Below are 19,303 nucleotides of genomic sequence, written 5' to 3'. Positions count from 1 at the left end.
TAAATTTGCTCACTCCACTTTGGTGGCCCAGGGTTTGCAGGTTCACATCCCTGGCGCAGACCTACTCACTGTTCATCAAGCCATGCTGTGGTGGCATCCCGTATAAAGTAGAGGAAGATGGGCACAGATGTTAGCCCAGGGCCAATCTTCCTCAGCAAAAAAACAAGGAGGATTGGCAACAGATGTTAGCTCAGGGCTAATCTACCTCACACACACACACAAAAAAAACTTTATTATATGCTATATTGCGTACATGTAGAAATAGAAACTACAGTAATACTAGGTGTTTGCCCTCAAGGACCTCAAAGATTGTTGGAACAACCAGCAAGTAGACACAAGATAATACGACTTCATAAAGTGAAGCACACAGCAAACCCTAACTGAGGAGTTATTGATCATGAATATTACTTGTTTTTCCAAATTAGATGGTCCTTGAAATGACTAATGGACAAATATTTGCTACTCTAGAGAATAGCGTGTGGATTTTAGGCATCCCTATCAGAGGAAGCAACATATAAATGTGTTTTGTGATTAAGTAACAGTGAGGTAAAACAAGGAACAGTGTTAAAACAAACCACTGCATTTTAAAAATATAATTCAAATATTAGACTTCAATAATCAAAATTAAAATGCATATATGTTCAAGTGTATATATATTACTCTCTCTAAAAGCTGTTTTTCAAATATTTCCTAACATCTTCCAGAGAAGAGCAATGCTATGAAATATTTGAAAATGTTATACCAACAGAACACTTTAGGTTCCTTTTGTTATTTAGAGTATAACACAAACGGGAATTAATATCATTCTTCAGTGCTTAAATCTTAGAACTTTCTTATTTGGTAAATCATATGTCTGTTGAAGAAATCAAAAAAACACTTTTTCTAAATGGTATAGCCCACTGTTGGTTATAGTTCTGTTAAACAGGGAGGGGAATATGGTAAAAAAAAAATTTATTCATTGTTATACTTTTAACATACAATAAAATGTTAAACATAATATAATAATGTTAATAAGAACTGCCTGGGGTATTATTATGTGTCATCCCTTTATGCATTTTTTTTCATTTCACTCTCCCAAAATAGCTATAAGAAGATTTTAGTGTAGCAATATAATAAAATAAATCATGGGCACAATATTCTATACATGTTTAGCGAAAGGTAATATATTTTTCTTGCATGATTATAAAAATGTTTTTTGTTGTAGACTTTGAAGGATTATTGGGTTTTTCATAAGCCAATGACAGCGATCAGAAGTGGAAGGGAATTTCAGTTTGTGAGTTTGACATGAACAAAGTTAGAAAGTCAAAAATTATTGTGATGGCTTGAGGTGTTTGGATAGAACTCGTAACCTCATGAATTTTCCAGTTTCGATGAAGAAACATTTCTTTTATTCATTTAGCCAATGTTATAAAGAGTTAATTTTAGTAGATTAGGAACAAATAATTGGTCAAACCATTATACACTTTAAAAATGCAAATAATATATCTAAGGTGGATTTTGATAGACCTATAGCATTCTTGGATGGGAATTTTAATAACATAACTAACTAGAGGGCTTAGACGGAATATTTTTTTCTCATGATACTCTGAAGTAACATTTTCCTCTTTGTCCATATAAATCAATCTCATATACTCAGGCTCCTCTGCTAGACACTGTTTTACCTTCTATCTATCTTGTGCAATTACTCAAACTTTTAGTTGACTGTCTCACCAGTTTGGCAAACAGAAATTGAATATTATGGCCAGAGAAAATTCAAAAATATATTTTAGAGATAAAACTTTGGGTGAACACCCATAATAACACCATCAGTGCTACATATAAATATAACATTTTAGAAAAGGGTATATTGATGCAATGTTTCAAGGTTGTCAAAGCAGTAGTGACTGAAAAGCTAAACAAAGCAAACTGGCTGTAATTTTACACTTTAAACATATTAAATTATATTTTCTTCTTAAACAAATATATAGCAAACAAATAAACACTTTTTCCTTATAATTCTCTCTATTTTCTTTTCTGTTTCAGGTGATGCAAACATCTACTATTCATGATGTTAAACAAAAATTTCACAAAGCATGTAAGTTTTGTATATAATTTAGAATTTATTAAATTATTACAGTCTTTTTTTTCTTAAATTGGTTCAAATTTATCTGTAAGAATAAGTTCAATATTACGATGAAAAGAGTATACAGAAACCATATTTTTACATGGAACTAAGAAATAATACTATGATAAACACTTCTTGACCATGAACATTCTCATATCTAACTTTCTAATTGATTCTTTAATCTACAACATTCTTTTAGTTTTTCATGAAATTCCTTTCTAGTTCATATCTGAACATTTTTCATTCTAATAGGAAACGTCTAATATATGAAAGACATCAATTGATACAAAGTATTTCTTCATATTTAAGCAAAAGTTTTACTCCATGTATTTATACTGGTCAGATCTCTTCCACATAGGAATTCTTTATACAATACATTGAAATTACACTGATTAATTTTATTAATAACTAAATTTACCTTATTAAGTGATCTCCTATTATTATTTTCTTGGAAATATTTATATGAAGTTTGTTTAGATTTTTCTTTTTAAAACTTTTCAATAAAGCTTACCCACAGCAAACATAGTGAAAATATCTATAATTACTAGGGAGCAGTTTTTTGTAGATTTTAATTTTAGAGCAGTTTTAGATTCAGAGCAAAATTGAGCAGAAAATACTCAGAGTACCTATTCACCCCCTGCCTTCACACATGCATATGGTCTCTGAACATTCTGTGTCAGAGTGGTACATTTGTTACAATTCATTAACCTACGTTGACACATTATTATTTCCCAAAGTTCATAGTTTACATAGAGTTCATTCTTGGTATTGTACATTCTATGGGTTTTGCTAGGAAGAATTTTCAATCTTTTGGATTCAGTTGAACAATATTTCTTTTTTGAAAATATTTTTAAAACTCACAATTTAATACGTTAAACTGTTTAATAATATCTGAGAGTAAGCTAGGTAGAACTATTTCATTATTTTTTTTAGAAAAAAATAGAATATTTACTGACTACTTTCTGTAAATATGACATTAAACTAGGCACAATGACTAAATGAGGGTAGAAGATGTCAGTCTTCAAAAATTAGTGTCATGAGGAAGACATGAATATAAAAATAAAACCCAAGCAGTCAGTGTACCTAAAATTTATAAACATTTATGAGAAAAATCTTTTTAGAATTTTTAATAGGAACAGATAGCATATACAAGATGGAATAGAATAATTTGAAATATGATTCACTAGTTAAAAATTCTTGAGGAAGGTGAGTTCAAATATGTTATCATAAAGACAGGTAGGATTTAGGTATGCAGAAAAGAATCAGAAAAGCATTGTAGTAAGGAAAAAAGAACAAAAAAGAGAAGTGCTGAGATCTGTCATGGATTAATTCTCTAATTTTAGCATGATAAGCAAATTGTCTGTACATTTATGCCAATATTTTCTAAGTTATTGAAAGTTTTTGAACTCCAAATTTGTATCTTATTACAAAGTCTATGTGAACCATTTTACCCTAGTTATTTACACAAATATTTCTGTAACCAAATCAAGTGGCTTGCCTCCTGGTGAGTTAAATAAGACTCTACACCAGTGGAAGTTGTCTCACAAAGTAAAGTGTATTTGCAGCAAATAGGAGGCCATGAGGAATCATTTCCAAAGTCATGGTGTCCCAGAACAAAGGGGAGCAGGAACTTTTATTTGGTTGGGGAATGAATATTCAAGAGGGAGAGGCGGGTATTCGCTTGTACAGGCTCAGCTAGAGAAGATGCTTCCAAATGATGAGGCCTAAGCTCCTCCTGGAGAGATCTTTGCATTAAAAACAAGGCAAAGGTCATAGGCATAGCTCTTGTGGTAAGGCTTGGTCAGTTTCAGGATGGTTGGTGGTTACATCTCCTTAACACACAAAAGGAAAAGAAACAACTTGGAAAAATAGTTAATTGCTTCCAAACCCACCTTTGAGTTTCTCCAGACACCTACTTGGCGACATTTCCAGTTTATTTTCATTCTGAATGCATTTGTTTTGAGTTATTCCTACCTTCGTATGACATAGGGATCTCGTTAAACTAGTAATTGAGTTGCCACCTTAGGAAAGACAGATCAATTTTCTCTAATAAAGTGGTTTCAGAAAGTTTAGATTGTAGTAGTTAAGTGAGAAGACATTTGAAAATGACTTTTTTTACTATAAAGTAGAAAGATGAAAGAAAATGATTGCATTTAAATTAATAATGACAGTATAATAAATATATTATTTCTATTATTGTCTGGAAATGAAGAAATGAATCAAAGGCTAATGTATGTGTAGAAAGAATGTGCAGTCACCTTGATGTGCAGACTATGACTGCTTTTATGATAGTTTGCATTACATGTAGACATACATAACAATTACATGGAATCTTAAAATTTTAGAGCCCAAGGTTCTGTATTTATGTGTTCCAGAGCCTATATCTAGTAATTAGGAAAGTGAAGTTAAGCAGGTTGTGGAAAATCTCAGAAATATCCAGTTTCAGAACGGGACAATTGAAAATATGACAATAATATGGTTAGTTGTAATAGCTATATCAAGACAAAGATTTCTTGACAACTATTGTTTTATTCAATTTCCTAAGTGCAGTTATAATCTTTAACAACTTAACATAAATTTTAATCTTTTCCATTTTTTCAAAATTACCCTTACTTTGAAAGTATATCCATCACTTAAAAATAATATTCAGGCAATTTTGCATTTATTATACCATATTTCAAAAACTTACTGGACTTCAAATTTTACAGAGTACAGAAACACAAAAACATTTTTTCTTATATTAAATTACAGAAAAGTATCTAGAAGTCAATTAAATTGGACATTATGTTTAATATATTTGCCAAATAGTAAAAGGCAACAAAGAAAATGTTGCTAACAATCACAACATGTGACTATATGTACAATGGCAAAAAAACGAGTTATGTGCTGAATGCCTTAATATTTTATCTGTCTAGCATACTTTAAAAGCAGGTAACATTGAATACTTTAATCAATTTCATAAATATATTCAAAGAACAATAATCATTTACATATAGCTATAATTGTTAGATTTTTACAAACTTACTTCTTTACCTTCTGACACAATATTATGTATTTATTATGACATTTCTAATGCTGCTTATTTTCAAGCCCTAGAGTTATAATAGGAATTGTTAATCTTGTAAAGAAAAAAAAAAACTCTTATCAGAAGACCAGTTTTCCTGAGTGGAGAATTCTCCTTGCAGGTCTCTTATCTGTATCCTTTGTTCTCTTAGGTATTAGGACTGATCTTGATTTCTTGTCTTGCCACTATTTCTCTGACTTGTGTCAGCTTTACATTTTTCTTAGTTCTATTTTAGAATTTTCTTTACTGTGAGTTTCCTTGTCCTGTAAAATGACTGTCTTATGCTCTTCTAAGGTTCATAATTTTTCAGTTTTTCTTTGCTATAAGAGTCATCTTATAGATTACCCTGATGACACCACAGCAATCAGACTGGTGAAGAAATAGAAAGGGGAGGAAACTACGATTACATGGTTAGCTGTTAAGGCAAAAGAGAAAGAGCACTGGTTTTCATGAAAAAGAGATATCTACAAAACTATACATTGTATGTATGCACGCATATACACACACATACACTTTCACCTATTTCTCCTCTTCTTTTTTAATGTACCAAAAACGCATGAAATGCCCTCAGCTGCAATACTCCACTGATCTTTCTTTATCTCCGTCCATTTATTCACTAGCATTTGTCATTATTGCTCTTGCTTGTATCTCGAAGTCTTTCCTGGAGAGCTTCTGCTGTCTTCACACTCATGTCTCTATATATCATGCTCTATTCACTCTCACCTTCTCACAAAGGTTGCACAGAGGAATTAAAACTTCTTGTAAAAGCCAAGCTGAAACGTTAAGAATTATACAAGTCCGGGTAACACTCTGACTGAAACTATGTGAATATTTTCTAAGATTTCAAGAGACTTTTTAAAAAAAACTCCATGTATGTATACTACTACATATTCTAGCTGAGAAGCATTATCCTATTTCATGTTATTCAATTCAACAACTATTCTTTATTTTAAAGGTAATTTATTCCTCTCTTGGGATACAATATAACTTTATTAGAATAATAATCGTTAATATTTTTGGAAAACAATAGAACTTACACAAAGCCACAATCAACTCTGTATGTATGAATTTAAATCTATAATGATATATTCTATTTTGTGGTTTTGATTAATCAATAATCAAAATGTTTACCAGAATAACAAATAAATTCCAGTGAAAAAATTCTGCCTGAATGTTAAAGGTTCGTTATGTTTTATTATATTCAAAATTATTTAAATTCCTATAGTCTGGACCTCTATGGAAGAAGGATGGATACAATAGTTCACTCCGATGAAATAGAAGATATATTAATAACAACAATTGAAAGAATTCTCAAAGCAAAAGTCTAGTGAATATCCTCTTCAAAAACTGTATTATTACTTGTCGTAAGCCAAGGGATCTCTAATCAAAATTGGAAAATATCGTTGTTGTACGGAGTTGTATAAAGGTAGTATTTCTTCTAAATAGTTAAAAAAACAAAAACTTTTTTCTAATTTTTTATAACTTCTATTGGTCTTGTGCCTAAAGGTGGTTTGTGATCACAAGGTAAGGTGCCCTGAATGGCATTCTAATATCACACATAATCTCTACAAAGAAACTGGCCACCAGCCAGTAATTATGAATGACCACTTTTATGAATATCTAATGGAGGAAAATATTATAATTATAATTAAAATCACAGTTTTAAAATTAGGTTAGATATAAAATCCAACGAATGAAGAATATTGAATGAGATTCAGTCTTGATGTTGTAACAAATCATGTAACATTTACTAAATATTTTCAAAGTTATATCAAAACATATTTTCAAAGCTCATATCAAAGCCTGTACATAACTGATAAGATTAATCATGTGACATTTTGATTCAGGTAAACATATACACCAAACATTTGATGAATAGTTTCTTTCTAGATAATTCATCATAAATATTTTAGATCCTTATTTGAGATTAAAGTTTTAATACTTTTTTTTTAGAAATTTTTAAGCAGTAAATGCTTTTTAGTGTTTTTAGATTTTGTTTCTTTTTAAATTATCAAAATAAATTACAATACTGCCATATTGTGATTTATAATAAGAAATATATATTTTGTCTTTGTCCCCTTTTCTGGCACAGAGCTCCTAAAACTCTTGGAATTTCCTAAATGATAAGAATTATGAAGGTGCCTTTTGTAATGTTAATGAGGTGACTTTTCCGACCGTACCTGAGGATGGGGCTGGTTGCCAGGAGAAGCAACCATACAATTAGAGGATTGGAATTTTCAGTTCCATCACCAGCCTCTGGCCTCAGGGGAGGAGAGAGAGGTTAGAGGTGGAATCAATTGCCAATGGGTAATGATTTAATCAATCATGTCTATGTAATGAAGCCTCCATAAAAACTCAAAAGGATTGGGTTGAGACAACTTCTGAGTTGGTTAACAGGTGGAGATTCAGGGAGAGTGGCAAACTCAGAGAGAGTGTGGAAGCTCTGCAACCTTTCCCCATACCTTGCCCTATGCATCTGTTCCATCAGGTGTTCCTGAGTTATACCGTTTCATAATAAACTGGTGATCTAGTAAGTAAAATGTTTACCTGACTTCTGTGAGCAACTCTAGCAAATTAATCAAACCCAAGGAGAGGGGGTCATGGAAACCTCTGATTTATAGCCAGTTGGTCACAAGCACAAGTGACAACCTGGACTTGCAATGGGCATCTGAAGGAGGAGGGGGCAGCAGTCTTGTAGGATTGAACACTTAATCTGAGGAATCTGATGCTATCATCAGGTAAATAGTGTAAGAACTGAACTCAGAGACTGCAGGATACTGTTGATGCACTTAGCCAATAACCATTCTATAGATAAAAGAGATAAGGTGAGATTTACCTGAGCCAAGCTGAGGACTAGCCTGGGAAGGCAGTCTCCACGAAGGAAGAAAGCATTCCAGAGAAGCATGGCTCTCTGTACAGTTTTACACCTTTTTAGAACAAAGAAGAAACATTAAATATGCCCAAGATACATTTTGTCAAAGTTTCAAAGAGTATTCAGTTGCGGCTTAGCAGGTCAACATGACCCTGACATCTGGGAAAGGAAACACCTTCAGGAGTACTGATATTGGGGTTAAGGATACTGGCATCATAGGAAAGGAAGTATGCATCCTTGTCTTCAAAGAGTACATTCTTTCACTTTGTGATAATGTTTAATACATTCTTTAATGGTTAAAGCAGATGTAAAATGTATGTTTGACAGGCCATAAGTCAGGTTTCTTTAATTCAGGCCAAACCAGGTTTAAAGCAGAATAGCTACCCCATAGACCTCAAAATGTGAAAATTTCTTATCAATACCCAGCTAGTGTTTTAATCATTTCTTGTTGGTGTGGAGGGAAACCCTCCATATACACACACACACATTGGAATTGGGTGCAGAACCCATAATAAATGCTTAAATTTTTAAAAAAATCAGAAATAATACCACCATGAAATTAGAATGGTATTCTATGGAATTTTTCTACTCACAGTTTTGTATGGACTAGTAACATATTTGTCAAAATTGGTAAACATTTGTGTTTTAGAAATTAGAGGAAACCATGAAGAGGAAAGAAAACTAAAAGCTCTTTCTTTGTGACGTTTGTCTTGTTATTTTTCTCCCTTCTTTCCTCAAATCTAGGTGCCTCTATTTATTAGTATCTTTGTGCTCCTCAAACATTATCCCTCAGAAACATAACTCTCCTAACCTTATTTAGCATCCCTGGGCTGGAGAAATTTACTTTTATTGTAGAATCTATTTCCAAAACCTAAAAGATTTATCTCTACATAATTGTCCCTTGATCCTTAAAATCTATATTCTTCCTTCAAGTAAGTCTTTCTTTGTTAAATTCCATCTTTTCTTCCAATGATTATAGCATCATTTTTTTCTTTTTTCATGGACATTTGAATCAGTTCTTTAAAATTGCTCATTAAGTTTAAATGTCTTTTTTAGGCAGAGTATTCCTATTCCCTCCTCTGTGTTTGCTCACACCTTTTTACACTAGTTAAAATAATCCTTCTATCTTTAAAAAATTTTAGTAGATTATCAAGACATAAATGCCTTTTTGTTCTCTGTGAGATTTTCTCTGATTTCTCCTATCTATACTCCCATTTTTTAAATTAAAAAATTATAGCCAATGTCAAAGTTGAGTACTTGCTATCAAATATTGTGCCTTTTAAAATCTTTGCATGTCCTACTGTAGCTACCTTGCATTAACATTTGTAATGATAAAAATATAGTCAACTTTTATCAAGTACTCACTCTGTGTCATGAATCTCCTAAGATATTTCCATGTAGCAAACTTTTTAAAATACTCACAGTAACTCTATAATCATCTAGTAATAGGATAATTCTCATGTTACAGATGAAAGTCTTTAAAAAAAAGATTAGATAACTTACCCAAGGTCACTTAGCTAAGTGGCAGTGCTGGAATTTAAACTCAGGGAATATGATTCTGTACCCTGTACTCTAACCACTGGTCTCCATTGCCTCTAATTTACTGAGTCATGTTTTTCATTAATTTCTTCAGGCAGAAATCCAAATAATATCTGTTTATTTTACTTGGGAATGGCTATCATTAGTCCCCATTTGCAAACAGGGAACTAAGTTGAAAGTTAGTTTTGGAAATTATGTAACGAATAATAGTGCTCTCAATCTAAGCATAGTTCACAATTGGTTATAATAACTAAAATCCCTGTCTAATGTCATATGGCACTATAAGATCAACTATTAAATTCAAAACAACAGTTAATATGAGTAGAAGTAAAGAATGCAAATATGGCTTGAAAGTGCTAATGGAATTTTCTCCTGTGAAATTGATCTAAGAATTAGTAGTATATGAACTGAAGTAAAAAATGAATAACAATCAGCTGAAGTGTAATTTGTGCACAGACTCTGTGTTATAAAAGAGGTTTCTGAAAGAAAAGGAAAGTCATTTTGCCCCTGACCTGCACGCTATTAGTTGACAACACCATAAAAAGTTTCAATGATGTTTATAATCTATTGGACTAGTTATCTCTGCAGTTCCCAGAAAAAGCCCTGGGAAAAATGCAAGAGAAGGAACAATGGAATTAGCAGACCAATTGTAGTTTCAGCCACATGAAGGGATATATAATTTATTGTGACAGTTGAAATGCATATAAATCTTTGCCAGAAGGCCAGGGGGATATAAACAATGCTAAACTTTGAAAGGTTCAAGGAGAGTAACTCAAAACAAAGATAGCACAGCTGAAGGATTTATCGCATATAGTATAGAATGATGAGTATTCTCTAGGCAATCTGAAAGGAACCTCCCGGACAAAGCTGTAGAATTCCCTGATCTCTCAACAAAAAGAAGCTAAAAAATGATAAATGCAACCAAGGAAAGAAGTGGCAGAATGCTTTTCTTAAAAAAGCCCTCCACTGCTAACTCAAGAAGTAGCTAACATTCTTTCTCTAACGGTTTCCTTGGCGAAAAGAATTATGAGCCTGGTCAATAATTTAGATGGAGAAATCGACTAATTTGGCAGGTTATTTATTCTTTGTTAACAGTCAAGGTTACATTTTGTGAAAGCTGTGGGAGTTAAGTGCCTATTCACCTTCTAGGAATTTAATCACTGAGGTTCAATAAGGCCCTTTTACTAGTGGGCAGCAATATCATAAATTTTTTTTTTTTTTCTGTGAGGAAGACCAGCCCTGAGCTAACATCTGCCAATCCCCCTCTTTTTGCTGAGGAAGACTGGCCCTGGGCTAACATCCGTGCCCGTCTTCCTCCACTTTATATGGGACACCACCACAGCATGGCTCGACCAGCAGTGTGTCGGTGCGTGCCCGGGATCTGAACCCGCAAACCCCAGGCCGTGGCAGCGGAGCGCGCGCACTTAACCGCTTCCGCCACCAGGCCAGCCCCTCATAAATTTTTTCATATTACCTGTAGATTTCAAGATTGAGATAATAAAACCTGTTAGTGTTAGTGTTCTAGTTATTGAAGAAATTTTAATGAATATGCCCACTGGACACAAAGAAACTGGATTATGTGAATGCATCTCAGCTGGAAACAACAAAAGAGATCCATCAGTTAGCTGCATCCTTGATGGACTTCAGACAAAATATTTTATGAAAAAGAGTGAAATTTCATGAATCATATTTCACCCATTTAAAATTAAATAGAATTTTCAAAATATCTCTTCTTAACTCAGCATCCTATATACATCATTTAACAATTTTATGCCACATATTGTTAATTTTTCTTCAGTTTTAGAGAAAGGATTATTATAATTTTGAAAGCCCAATAATATTCAGTCAATTACAAAATTTTATTTTACAGAAAATATTTTATAGATTTCCACATGATTCTCACAATATAATAATTAAAATTCTTCGTATTTTCAGTTTTTTCTTTAAAAAATCCTTTTTTTGCTACTTGAGTAGCAAAAATTAATTATTTAATTCAACTTAATTCAACAAATAATCAAGTAAAATCATCAGGTACTGTGCTATACTACTAAAAGAAGAATATTTAGAATATTCATGGTATAGCCATTAAGATTTTCTGGCATACAGAAAAATGAAAGTACACACACACACACACACACACACACATTGAATGGCATTCTAGAATTGATTACTGTTGAATCTATTAGTTAAAAATCATGAAATTTTATTTTACATTAATGTTAATCAATATTTCTCTGTATAGTCACAGATGTTCTCTTGGTTGTTAAAACTAGTTGACAGGATATTTCCAACTTTCTTTTTCCTAAGCATAGTTTGAAATAGTTCAACAACTTACATATATTAATGGAGAGAAATATCAAATCTTAAAAAAGAAGTAATGTGGGAGGAAGATGGCTTCCCTAAACTTGAAATTTCAGGGAAATTGATGATTCATTTGCTCTTAAAGTAAACAAAACAAAGAATATATCATTCCCCAACATGATATTAAAAGCTGCAAACATATTGAGCTAACATTTTGAGAAAAAATTACAATTCAAATCTATCTCATTATGCTATATATGTACTATAAATCACAAATTGTAATAATGTATTGTTCAAAACATGATTTCTTGCTATAAGTACATCTCTCAAATTTCTTACTTAAGCCAGTGTTTTCTTTGTGGTTTGAATCTAAACCGCAATATAACCCACTGGCACATATTGATGTTCCAGGTATTGAAAATGGACCTCTTCTCACTGTGACCACTGTAAAATATTGGTAAAATTTACTTTGCTGTGTATACTTAACGGCACCGGACACTCACATGTGTTGAGAATTCTATATACCTATGTGATATATGATTGTTCGCACAGTCTTAGGAGATCAAACTGTTAGGAAGGGATGGCTGTTTTGCCAGTCAAGGCTCATGTAATAAAACTGTCATAACTAATGACAATTCCTAAAGTGCATGAGGTGTAATCCTGTCTGTAAATTGTTTTGCCTCTCCTTATGGTACATTTAAACCTGTGTATTGCTGTGCAATGTCAGGATTATTTTGATTCATCTTTCATGACTTTCCGAAGTTTCCCAAGCCTGATATGATAAAATAATTTTGTTTTACAATCCCCAAGCATCATAATGTTTGGGTTGGCAATATTTGGACTGGAGGATGTACCTACATTATAGATGCACCACATATTAGAAGAGATAGTCTATCTATAGCAAATGATCAATTTCCTATTTACGTTTGAATATGACACTGTGTGAGAACATTTAAATTTCCAAGGGAGGCAGATATCTGAACAGTGAGAAACTGGTTATGCTCTAAAAAGAAATGCTCTCAATAATACGAATCCAGAAAGCACACAGAGCACTAAATCCACTGGTACAAGGTCAAGGATCACCTCTTAAATTTTAATGAACTTGCAATTTTCTTTTCCTTTTTTCTTCTACTTTCTTTTTTTTTCTTTTACTTTTTTTGCTTTTTGGCAGCTACTGCTTCTCATTAAATTGCATTTGTTAACAGGGTTATGAAATACTGTATGATGAGTAATATAATAAAGCAAGACAGCCTATTAAGACATAGCTTGAAGCAGCACTAGTCTTCTCTCTTCCCTGGGATTGTCTTCCTTAAGGAACTTTTCAGAAAAACATGAAATGCATCCCAGTGGAATTCTATGTTAACAATCTAAAAACAAGCACGTGAGCATTTTAAATGCTTTATTAATGATACTGCATTATTGCAAGAAAATGTCATAAAGTGGGTTATTTGTTCATATACATTTTCTCATCTAGTTGGTTAAAAATATCTTTCATTTTTCAGATTTCATAAAACAGGTCATATTCAAATAGTTACTCAAATCCTGTTATAAATCTCTTGAAAATATAAATAATCTCATTGCTAAATCCAGATGTGCAAAATTGTATCATAATATTTTCTATAATCCCATGAGATAATAGCGTGCCAATGCATTGTTTTCATGTACAATATTTTTGTTTGGTTTGTATATACTTTGTTGGCAAAATGTCAGATTCGATAAATGAAATTATTTTTGCAAGATAATAATAGCTTCATTTTTTTACTATAATAAAATGATGAGTATAGAAGATTAATTTCTAAAAATACAAAAACTTACAAAGAATAAAGCATTATCCACCTATTATTAACATTTTCACTAAAGGCGAGAGATACCTCTCTATGCCTATATACACAATTTTACATATTTTACACATTATTCTCTATTAGCTTTTCTTAACATATTTTTTAGATATATTTTTGTGTAAATACATATTGATTTATGTGATCACTATTACTGGAGATATATTACACTTTTGATTGGATGTGTAAAACACATTTTCTGGATACACATTCTAATTGCTTTTATAATAAAGCAATATTATGCTTATTTATTCAACAATATTTGTTGAAGGTTGACAAATATTTATTGAACATTTACCATGTACCATGCATTGGCGTACTCATCGGGATAATTCATGTTTCTGAACTTTAGTCATATTTGTAAGAATAATAGCAATAAAAATAAAAGGTGTTATAAGGAATAAGCTCATTTGAAAACCTAACATGTATTGCCCAATTTGTTCTCCTAATTTACAGACTCAAAACAGTACAGTACTTAAGAATGTCATTTTTCCCTTTCCACAATAACACTGGATATTAACAACTAATTAATTTTTGATAATTAACGAGTGGAAAAAATTTATTTAGCATTAGATTCCGTTTATTGGATCACAAGTGAATTAATATTTTTATATTTCTATTTGTGATTTATATATACTTTTTTTCTGAAAATTACCAGTTCATGGTCTTTACCCACATCTTTGTCTGTTTGGATATTTTCATTGTATTAATAATATATAAGGTCTTTATGAATTAGTGTGCAAGTCACAGATGCTTTTTTCCATTTTTGCTGGAAAAAATAAATTTTGTAGATCCAAATTAATTATTTATTTTATATTTTCTGTTTTGTGTGGCCTATTTAATCTTTAAAAATGTTGACATGTTTCATTCTCACACTTGTAAGTTATAGTTTTGTTTTTTACATAAGAATTTTTTAATATCTGGAATTTATCCTGGCACAAGGACTGCAGTTCAGGAGTCTCACCATTTAAGTATCATTTTCATTTTTATCATTTTAAATTCTAATCATATATGATTATTAATAAATTTATACAGCTATTTTTTCTTTTTTAGATATATTTATTGTTTTCTTTGCTTTTTTAAACAATATCTAAATCTTAGAGAATTAATTCTACTTTCAAAATGTTTTATTGGTCATTTATTTTGTTTCATGATTTCTCTATTCTTTTGTTGATCATTTTGATAACTTCTTGACATCTTTTTCATTTATTTTTTAGGCTTCCATAAATTTGAATTCCAAATTTCAGGGACATGATATTTTTCAAATATTATAATCCAAATATTTTTATAATACCATTATTTTTCATTTTCCAATAGTTACCAAATATGATCCTGTACAGCATTATCTTTCCACCATTTATTTTAATAAGCACTAGTTCTCTCTTGAAATAGGTTAAAGTATTCATAGAACAACTCCACATTGACAAAGCTTTTAGTCATAGTATCATCTAAAAGATAATAGAGTAGTATTGTGTGGTATTATATAGGTAATTGCGTCCTTTTTAATAACCAGACCTCAGACATGTGTACGTGTATGTGTGTGTGTATATGCGTGTGTGTGTGTGATTATATGGTAGGGCATTGTCATAAAATGTATGTATAGTTACGTAGTAAAATATTTACCTTTTCTACTATAGAGCTGAGAAAATATAGAGATGATCTAAAGTTTGTTTTCAGAAAATTATCAAATGCATCTATATGAATTAAGAAATTTTTCCTGACTAACTTTCTTTAGTGTACAGAAAACATTTTCAGAAACTCCAAACAATGTATATATTACAAATATTTTATGATTAACATGTTGAAACTTGTTACAGCTATATATTATTAACAATAGAATATCTTAATTCCATCTTACAGTATCTTTTGAGTCTAAAAGCTTGCGTCAGTCATTTCCAAGGTATATCTAAATAATGTAAAAGAGTAGAAGATTTAATCTAGGCAGAATATTTTAGATAGGCATTTCTATAGTATTTTGAGGTTGATTGAATGTTTATCAAGTGAAATCGATATATTTTTGTCACAATCCACAGTGCATCATTCATCTAGTTTACGTTTAAAATTTAAGTCATTCAGTTTTATCTCACATAACAACTCCACCTACTATAAGATTCATGTCATTCTAGTATATTATCTTTCATTCTTATTTTTTTGTACTTACCTACCCAACTTTTCTCTATTTTCTTTGAGGGCTCTAGAATCTGGATTATAGGTTTCTCCTTCGTTCTAAGCCCAATTTCAATTACATTGAAAATTACATCTAAAATGATAAACATCCAATATGGTAACATCAAAATTACTTGCTTTTCTGGAATTGTCACTTCCACTCCACTTTAGCTCTTTACTCACTTATCCACACCATGAGAACTGCCATGAGTTATAATTGAATTTTAATATTTGAAACTCTCAACAAAGCCACTTGAACATCTATCATTCTTAATGTCTTACTCTTCTGCTCCAGGACTCCTAGTTTCTGGAACTCACAGAGGTATATAGTCTCTAGAACATCACCTTTTTTGCTGATTTGTTATCTAGCTTAAAACTTTATTTTGTACTTTATCTAAACTGCTCTCTTACTGATTGATCCATATCAGACTCTTAGCTCCACTATGCAATCCTGTCTCCAGACTCTTAGAAGATTTACTCCTTTAAGTCTCATTTTTTTCTATATCTTCTAATGCTTCCTCTTTTTCTTTTATAAAGAATTTCCCAACTTACAAACCACTTATAGCAATATCGTCATTCCTTCCTCTATCCATCACTTGGCACACACTTCGAACACTTTCCTTTTCCAGCATGGCAAACCCAAGGTCACTGGCAGTTTCTTTTTTGCTAAAGCAGTGGGTCAGTTTTAGTCATGTGTAATTTGAACTCTCCATTGCATCTGACATGGTACACCACTCTTGTCTTTGACTCCTTTTATTTGTTTGCTTGATTTTAACTCTTTGCCTACGTGATTCTAAGATGTTATTTATACTTTCTCTGTCTTCTGTGACCTCTCATTCTCAGACTCCTTTGGGGACTTATCATCATTCTTTGGCTTCTTAAATGTTAGTACGTCTCAGATTCTATCTTCAGCATTCTTCCCTTTTAATTCTACGTTTTCTCTTTTTGTGTGCTCTCAAAATTACCCAAGTTTCGAAAATACCACTAATGAAGGAATGAAATCAAAACTGTGTATTTCTCAGAACTTTTGACTATATATTAAACAGTCCATATTTTGTATGTTTTGCAGCTTCCAACATGTTCAAAATTAAACATATCATTATGCTTTCTCAAACTTGTTCTTCTTATTTTTCCTAATTCAGTGAATGATAATTCAGTTGTTACTCAATTTTGAAATCTGCAGGTCATTATAAACACCACTGTCTCCTTCATATCCAATTATCCACTTGGTTTACTAACTCTGTGCCATTGGTATATCTGAAATCTGCACATTACCTTAATTCTCACAATCACAGTTCAAGTCTTTGTAATTTTTCATCTAGATACCCATAACAGTCTCCTGTTGGAACATTTTCTCGTATATCGACCTGCCCTAGTATTTTATCCTCTCGCTACTACCTCCAGCATCAAGTTCAAGCTCCTTATGGCATATGAGGCCCTCAAATGTGTGTGTGTGTGTGTGTGTATCTTGGTGGCAGCAAATAAAAATCTATTTAATAGATAATTTGAAGTGTGGGGTGTGGACTGTTTCCTTGGTTTTGTTCCTGTTGAACAGCAACTGTATTTTGATTGTGAGATTATTCCTACTTGACTATTTATTTGCTCTATTTGTTTCTATAACACTAATTAGTTCTTATATGATTGATAAATAGGGGAACAATGTTAGCATAATGTGGAATTTGCAACTGTTCATACATATTTTTTTTCTGAGCATGGTATCATTTTGCACTGTCAAGGAACGGCAGCTGAATGCAAAATACGTAACATGAACACATGAAGGCATAGATGAATAGACACTATACCATGATATCTATTTCTTACCTGGCTCAATTTGCCCATGTGATCTGCCTTGGACATGTTTATTGTCTATTTCCCCCTCATCTTTGTTAATATCAGCAGTCACAATTCTTTCTTACACACAATCCCATCAACCTTTCTTTTACTTTTTGTAAAGAAGAGAAAGCCCTATGTTTTCTGTGGTATTTATTTATTAAAAGCACCTTTTTAACCGTACTAGTATTTTATTATGATTATTACTGTTTTTCTTTGTGATCACAATACAGGGTTGTACAAATTTTAGATAATCTGCCCCTAACTTTGTTTTTTCACTATCCCTTTTATTTTCAAAGTGTTATTTTGCAGAAGAGGTGTTTCAAGAAGGCAAAATCATGTTTTAGCAGAAATTCTTGTAGCTATACAAATGAATAAAATGTTTTGTATTGTTTTGTTTTAAAACTAAAGTTAATACATTTTTAATGTGTTCTTAATAGCTTTTAGTAATTTGCACGCATTATCTCCTTTAAGTCTCACAACATCCCTAATGGTTAGATGTCTTTGTTATACATCCTCTTTTTTAAAAAACATTTTTTTGCTTATCAGATGAAAATAAAATAAGATTCAAACAGGTAATTTGCCCAAAATAAATAAGACAACTAGTAGATTATAGTCCCAGGATTTAGGCCTAGACAGTCAATGTCCACAGACTTTGCAGCTAGCTAGCAATAAAACAGATTCTTTGTAAAGGGAAAGAATTTATTATAACTAACTAATCTCACCTTTGATTAAAAGCATAGTGTATATATAACTTCTATCAATTCTTATTCAATAAGAAGCTGTATATTTATTCAAATCTCATAAAAACACACATTCCTCTGTGTCATTCTAATCACTGCCTATATGGTGGTAATAAATACGATCATGGCTACCTGTTCTCATGGAGGTTGCACAACAGTAAAGAGAAAAGTAAGTTGTACCATCTTAATAGGTAATTAAATAATTTCAGATAGGAAGATCAAAAACAAGGTAATGGGGAAAAAATACCTGGGAAGTAATATGGGGATCTGCTCCATCTGAGAGTATCCGGGTAATTCTCCCTGTATGGGAGTCATTCAGAAACTCAGGTTCAGACACGGAGAATGAAATATTTGAGTATAACAACGTTTAATGTTTGCCAAGTAGTGAGACAGAGGGAAAGTTGTACAAAGCAGTTAAGATCATTGTTTGGCGTGTGATTACTGCTATGAATCCTAGAATTGAGCCTAGACAAGAAAGAAAATGTGGGAGAAATAAGGAACTTATCATAGTGAAAACAGTAAGATAATTGTTGGAAAATCCTTAAAGAGTCAAAGATTATTTGGAACAAGAAATACTAGCTTAAGTAAGTAGGAAGGAAACGTGGCGGTGATGAGAAAATAGGATGCTTGAAATTTGTACTTTGGTAGTGGCACATTTATTGATGAACATAAGACTCTGGAAAAGAGTGAGAGAGTAGATAAAGATATTTGGATTTGAGTAGATCATGGAACCAAAGGACAGAAAATTAAAGTGATATTAAAATCACCAACAATGATAAGTGAGTAATAGTGGAGAGAATGTTTGAGCTGTGATTCCACCTAAATCATCAGTGGTTTAGGTGGAAA

The 19,303-nt window shown here is 31.8% G+C and overlaps 1 protein-coding gene across 1 annotated transcript in view; it reads left to right on the top strand.

Moving 5' to 3' along the window:
* TECRL (trans-2,3-enoyl-CoA reductase like) overlaps window positions 1–19,303 on the top strand; it is a 111,293-nt gene that overhangs the window by 33,338 nt on the left and 58,652 nt on the right. Inside the window, exon 2 of the mRNA XM_004419101.3 lies at window positions 2,023–2,074. Within this exon, the coding sequence (XP_004419158.1) occupies window positions 2,023–2,074 (52 nt within the window). The remainder of the gene's footprint in view (window positions 1–2,022; window positions 2,075–19,303) is intronic.

This window comes from Ceratotherium simum, chromosome 8 (genome assembly GCF_057802395.1).
Source record: "Ceratotherium simum simum isolate JZ-2026a chromosome 8, ASM5780239v1, whole genome shotgun sequence".
Taxonomy (NCBI): Eukaryota; Metazoa; Chordata; class Mammalia; order Perissodactyla; family Rhinocerotidae; genus Ceratotherium; species Ceratotherium simum.
Note: the sequence above shows the minus strand (reverse complement) of the source record. Positions and strands in the feature narration are given on the sequence as shown.